General features: G+C 37.6%; 1 protein-coding gene across 1 annotated transcript; it reads left to right on the forward strand.

Moving 5' to 3' along the window:
- Nucleotides 1-1945: 1945 nt before the first annotated feature.
- LOC114755246 (DEAD-box ATP-dependent RNA helicase 39) lies at nucleotides 1946-6755 on the forward strand. Its single transcript, XM_028944108.1, has 9 exons — nucleotides 1946-2510; nucleotides 2815-2910; nucleotides 2996-3184; nucleotides 3356-3496; nucleotides 3623-3763; nucleotides 4533-4675; nucleotides 5278-5407; nucleotides 5550-5598; nucleotides 6158-6755. Exons 1-9 carry the CDS (start codon nucleotides 1962-1964, stop codon nucleotides 6652-6654), a joined length of 1935 nt encoding a protein of 644 aa, XP_028799941.1. The 5' UTR covers nucleotides 1946-1961; the 3' UTR covers nucleotides 6655-6755.

Here is a 6755-nt window from a genome sequence, read left to right on the forward strand (position 1 = left end):
AAGACTTCTTGGTTCTAGTGGGATGCAGCTAAGGAGAAGTTGGAGATATTCTCCGAGAGGGTAAGCCTAGAGTCCCAGTTATCCTGAACTAATTTGGAGAAGGTATGGTGGGTTTCCCAAACAGTGAGGAATTTGAAATCTTTAGGCCTTTTGTTTGCAGATATGGGGGCACCAAAATTTATCCAGAGGGGCCTGTGGTCTGAACTGATTTGCGGTAGGTGTTGAACTGTGGAGTTGGGAAAACAATGCATCCAGTGGGTGTTGGAGAGTGTTCTGTCTAGGCGAGCTAAAGTGAGCCCACATCTCCAAGTGTAGAATGGGCCTACATAGCCCAAGTCAATGAGCTCATTAGACTAAATGAAGGAATAGAAAAGGCGACATCCTCGTCTTCGTTCACTGGCGCCTCCTTTCCGTTCACCTGAGCTTAAAGTGGCATTGAAATCGCTAGCAAGTAACCAAGGTTCATTGGAATCAGGTGCAATACTGGAGAGGTCACTCCATAGATTAACTCTCCATTGGGGTTTTGGGCTAGCATAAATTGCTGTAAAGAGAAAGCTTTGTCTTTGGTTAATCAAATTGACACAGCAGTGGATGAATTGTTGATGGTTTTTGAGTACTTCGATCTCTGTCAAACTGGACCAAAGAACCCAAATGCCTCCTGAAAATCCATTTGCTTCCACTCTGTGAGAGCGATACATGCCAATTTTCTTTATTACTCTGTCCTCCTTGAGACCAGAGATTCTGGGTTCCACTAGGACTACTAGATCAGGTTTGTAATCCATCAGAAAAGATTTGAGCACTGCATGGAATTTATTGGCTGCAGTGCCCTAGCAGTTCCAAACAAAAGCTGACATAAATAGAAAAGACAAGAGGGTTGACGGAGTCTTAGCACTCCATATCCGGTTGTCCATCCCCTTCTTCATCGTCAACAGTGTTCTCTTCTGCGTGGATTTAAGTCTTTCTTTTCGCTATACACAAGTAATTCTATATTAAAGGTAATTTTGTTGGAGGTAGTGTCAAGTACTAAATATGAATACTTCTCCTAATAAAGATTTGAATTTTGGATCATCAAGTTGTGCGAAACCGGTCTTTTCTATTAAACCTAATCTTCATTAGTTGGGATTTAGGTCTGATGAGATAAGAGGCTAATAAATTAGGCTCTCATGATATTGTTACTTTTATCCTATTTGATTAGATATTTCATATACTATTACAATTACATTCAAGTCACTTATCATTAAGGTATTCAACTTGTCCCGTCCTGATCCCGGTTAGTTTGGGACAAGACAGGACAGAAAGAGTTTTTTTTTAGAAAAATTATTTATTGATAATTATTATTAGATGATTCAATTCACTTATTAATAAGAATAATAATAATTATTATTTTTATAATGATTTTCAGCTCTTAAGTTGCAGTGTTATCTTAACAAAATCTCCTTCCTCAATAAAATAATTCATAAAACTACTATATAATGTTTCTTTTATGGTTTTTTTAGTATTGTTTTTATATTGTTTTATACTATATAATTGAGTTTTTGACATAATATTTTTTATAATATTTTTATCTTGAGAAGCCTAATAAAAAAATAAACATTATAACATTAAAAAAATCATACAAAAAATTATAATGTTTTAAAAAAAAAAAGGAAATGAGATATCCCATTCTTGTCCTGACTTCATCCTGTTGGGACTGAGACAGAACTGGGACAGGACAGGATATGAGACAAAAATCCCGTCCAGCTCCTATTCATGAGGATAAGCCTATCCTGATCTCATCTCCTCTTGTAAATAATCCTAATTATGAAGAGAAAACTAAGTTTAGGGGCTTATTTGTGATTAATTGTTTTATCAAGACCCATTTATAAATCTTCCTTTTCCCTTGCCGTTGTCACTATCCAAAATATCAAACCTATATCAACGTGTGAATCTTACCCAAACAGGGGTGCTCCGACAACTCTCCTATGGCGGGAGCTACGGGCAGAGCCCTTATCACTCTCTCTCTAAACTCCAACCTTTCACCCTTCGTACGCTTATCTCATGGCCACACCATTCCATTTCTCAATCTGTCTGCAAGACGCAGCAGGGTTTTGCTAGGGTTTAGACACCTCTGTTCTGTCACCTCCACCGCTACGGCCACCGTTTCCGACACGACGGAGTCCATTGATCCTGACCGAATCAAGCACTCAATTCTTCTTGAGAGACTAAGATTCAGGAACCTTAAGGACTCCACTAAAACCCCAGAAATTAAGAATTCAACGAGGTCAGTTTCTGTCTCTGAAAAGGGTCGTGAGAATGAGGGGAAGAAGTCAGAGAAGAAGAAGTTTGTGGGAAGTTTTGAGGAGTTGGGCCTCAGCGATGAGGTAATGGGAGCCGTGAAGGAGATGAATATTGAGGTTCCCACGGAGATTCAGTGTATCGGCATCCCTGCTGTCTTGGAAGAGAAGAGTGTCGTTTTGGGATCTCATACTGGTTCTGGCAAGACTCTTGCTTACATGCTTCCCCTTGTTCAGGTACTTGGTCGCTTGTAAAACCTGACCTGATGTTTGGATGGGGAGCTTGCTTTAGTTTAGGTGTGGTGTTAGTTTCATGGGAGTAATTTGCAATTTTGTGTATATACTTCGGTCATTTAGAATGCTACTGTTTAATTGCAAAATACGCGAGACTTGCTTTTATTGAGCAGTGCATTTTGTGTTCCTGATGTTGGTATTCTACAGCCATTTCTTGTGTTAATAGTTATATAGCTTTAATTAGTAACCATCCTATCTAGTTGTATATTAAGAGAAGCTGATCGACCCTGTTAATTTGTTCATATAGTTGCTTAGACGGGATGAACAATTGAATGGAGTGCTTATGAAGCCCAGGCGTCCCCGAGCTGTTGTGCTATGCCCTACGAGGGAGTTGTCTGAGCAGGTACTTATGCAATTTATTCATTATTTAGGGATCACGTAGAGTTTTCTGGTTGCATGACTAAATTATTGTATGATTGGACGTATAGGTATTTCGAGTTGCAAAATCTATCAGCCACCATGCAAGAATAAGGTCTACTATGGTAAGTGGGGGTGGCCGTCTCAGGCCTCAGGAGGATTCATTAAATAACCCCATTGACCTGGTTGTTGGTACTCCGGGTAGAATTCTGCAGCACATTGAGGAAGGCAATATGGTATACGGTGATATCAAATACTTGGTAGGTTTCCAACCATATGATATTCTTCTTAATTTTTAATACCATTATTCAGTTGTTCTACATTTTTTAATCTGCTGTATTTCTAATAAGTGTTCTTTGAAAACTATCTCAGTTCTCATTTTTCTTCATGTGGAAGCTCTTGCACTTACTGATGGTGGATTTATTTTGCAGGTATTGGATGAGGCAGACACAATGTTTGATCGAGGTTTTGGTCCTGATATTCGCAAGTTTATTGGCCCGCTAAAGCATCGTTCATTAAAACCTGATGGCCTAGGTTTTCAGACTATCCTGGTTACTGCTACCATGACAAAGGTATGCTAACTTGCATCACCATTTTTTGTTACTTTGGAAAATTCCATTATATCTAAATAAAAGTGAATTTGTGCAGTACCACTATTGATGGTTAAGTTCCACAATTGACATTTGTGCGTCTTGCAGGCAGTGCAAAAGCTTGTTGATGAGGAATTTCAAGGCATTGTGCATCTAAGAACATCAACACTACATAAAAAGATTGCTTCTGCTCGTCATGATTTTATTAAGCTGTCGGGTTCTGAAAACAAGCTGGAGGCATTACTACAGGTATGTTTTTTGCGTACCATCCATTTGCTTTGCACATGTGATCAAGTGGTTGGTTTCTGTGGCTCTATAGAGATATAGTTGTATAAAGAATTCTGGCAACAAAAATGCTGTTTCTGTCTGTTTCTCTTCTTGCCACAAAACTTCATGACTTCGTTTGGAGGTATGACCTTAAATGAGTAGGGTGGGATGCTTGTTTTAAGCTATGGAGTTGTGGTATATATGGAAATTTCAAGTTTCAATTTTTTAATTGCTGCTGATTGTGAGTTTTACTTGACCGATCCTTTAACTTCTCTGTGAATGATATCTCTCATTTCTTGGTACTATAGGATGTCGTGCCAAAGTCATCCCAGTAATGCAGATTGGAAAGTTGCTTTAGGTGCTTGGTAATTAATGGTCATGATATTATGACACCGATGAAACATAATAATATTCTATTATTAAAGTATAAATCCTTCTTATCTTACTCATCAGCCATGATGGGAGAGACAGAAGAAGAGAAGCAAGCTCAAACTGGCAAACTAATAGATGTCAACATCACCGAAGCAAAAATCAACATTCTCTTCCCCCGCCCCCCCTTTTTCTGCATTGCATGCCCAACATTTTGTTTTATTCTTACGCACGCATGCTTTGTTATGATGCCTACAGTGCATGCTCTTCATTGGTAGTAATCTGTCGGTACCTTTGGCTTTCTTGATAAGATTATCTGTGGTTTAGACAATTTTTAATTCACTGGATATTTATCATATGTTGTTCGGTCATGTGTGTACAGGTTCTGGAGCCAAGCCTGGCAAAAGGGAATAGAGTGATGGTTTTCTGCAATACATTGGATTCTAGCCGTGCAGTGGATCATTTTCTCAGTGAAAATCAGATAGCTACTGTCAATTACCATGGAGAGGTACCAGCAGAGCAAAGGTCAGTGCTAATTTCACCCTATTTATCTATTTATTCCTTCCATTCTCTAATATGTTGCAGTCTCTATGGAAGTTCTGCTGTCAAAGTGCTTAGATGAGTAATGTCATTTCGGAGATAACTGCATTGTTGACAGATATGACTGTCATCATCCAGTTCTGTTATGTTCTTTATATTGTTACTCGTGGCAATGGACTAATTTGTAGTTTTTGTGTCAGTTTATTATTGATTGCTTCATTAATCTTTGATAGGTAAAAGCATAACCTCAGGTTAAGGACCCGATACAATTTTGCATGTCTGTAATAATCTTGTTTTGTAACTTGAAGACACCTGTCAATGCGGATGTTACATGTTTTGCCTGCTCAAAAGAGTTAATGGGATTTCATACAACTAAAATACTTCAATTTACACAAAAGTCTGACCAAAGAAAAATGATTTGACCTAAGGGAAATGTTTATCATGCACAGTATGTTACATCACTTCCCAAGTATGAAAACAACTTGCATAAGGGCCTGGTGAGGTTGAAATTCAATCATCTTATCATTATATATATACTTTGTTGCCTGTTTGTGATGTATCTTACAGTTCCTTTATTTGAAACTCAGGGTTGAAAACCTCAAGAAGTTTAAAAATGATGAAGATGATTGCCCTACATTAGTTTGCACAGACTTGGCTGCTAGGGGTCTGGATTTGGATGTCGATCATGTTATCATGTTTGATTTCCCCTTGAACTCTGTGAGTATCATCTGGGTTACCAGGATTTTCATTTTGCTCTACTCCCACTCCCCAACACCCAAAAAAAAGAAAGAAAAAAAAAAAAACCTCCCACTATCAGTTTTGTACCAGTTACTGAGCATTACTATTCATCCTCTTTCAGATTGATTACCTTCACCGCACTGGTAGGACAGCTCGTATGGGTGCAAAAGGTGCTGATTTTTATCATGCTTTTATCTATTTTAAGAATTCCCTGAAATTTAGTTCTATCTACAGTCTAAAATAAGTTAAAATATAGATAGAACCAGTAAACAATTGTTTGACATATTGTTTCTGAATGATCTAGATATAGTTTTACTACTATTATTTATTGACTTCTTGTTGCTTATACATGGGCAGAGTACGGCATGAATTATTGTGTTATCATTACAAATATTCTGGATGCAAAACGCCATGCTGCTCCCTATATTCTAAGCTTTCAAATGCCCACTGAATCTGGCATTTTTACGGATAATTCCATTTCTTTTGTGGGAGTTCCAAATGTACAGTTTTATGAAGAAGCCATAGATTTTCTATCAAATTTATATACAAACTAGCTTACAAAAATTATGATTGATGATTAGATCTTTAGCCTATGTTTTTGCAGAGTTTAAATAATATGGCTTATTTTATGTTATATATAGAAATAGAAAATCCTTTTTTTTTGGTGGGTTAATTTTTTCTTTTGACCAAATTTGGTGGGTTAAATTAAATATCCTCTTTTCTATGCAGGGAAGGTAACTAGCTTGGTTGCAAAAAGAGACTTAACCTTGGCCACTCGAATAGAAGAAGCAATAAGGAAGAATGAGAGCTTGGAGGCTATCAGTAAAGAAAGTGTTAGGAGGGAGATTGCTAGGACCCAAATAACTCAGCAGAAGGGGAAGAATAACAAATTGGTAAAGGTTTCCAAAGGGAAAAGCACTTCTACTGTCCGTGCCACTTCCAAAAAAGCATTGAAGAAGCCCACTGTATCAAAAGTATTAAAAAGTTCTTCTAGTGTTAACACTGGTTCGAGAAAAGTATCCAAACCATTAAAATCAGCAAAGGCAGGAGGGATTCAGGTTAAAAAATCTGTAAGATCTTCCAATGCAAGTAGCCTGAGAAAAGCTTCAGCAGGGAAAAAGCAAACAATTAAAAGAAAGAGTGCTGGCAAATCAACAAATTCTAAACTGAGTGTTGTTGGTTTTAGGGGGCGGAGTTCCTCAAACAAGAGGGAATCACAATTTTGAATTTGCATGTGATCATGCTGTACAAAACTATCAATTATGTACAAGTTTCTTTTTTAATCATATTTTTGCTCAATGCATCTTCTCCAAATCCATTTGGTTTT

Source organism: Neltuma alba, unplaced genomic scaffold (genome assembly GCF_004799145.2).
Source record: "Neltuma alba isolate B1F8T4 unplaced genomic scaffold, ASM479914v2 tig00010243_pilon, whole genome shotgun sequence".
Lineage (NCBI taxonomy): Eukaryota > Viridiplantae > Streptophyta > Magnoliopsida > Fabales > Fabaceae > Neltuma > Neltuma alba.

Coding starts and splice junctions, on each gene's coding strand:
- LOC114755246 (XM_028944108.1), top strand. CDS start 1,962: ATGGCGGGAGCTACGGGCAGAGCCCTTATCACTCTCTCTCTAAACTCC. Junction 3,497..3,622: donor TTACTGCTACCATGACAAAG/GTATGCTAACTT, acceptor TGCGTCTTGCAG/GCAGTGCAAAAGCTTGTTGA. Junction 5,599..6,157: donor AGCTCGTATGGGTGCAAAAG/GTGCTGATTTTT, acceptor TTTTCTATGCAG/GGAAGGTAACTAGCTTGGTT.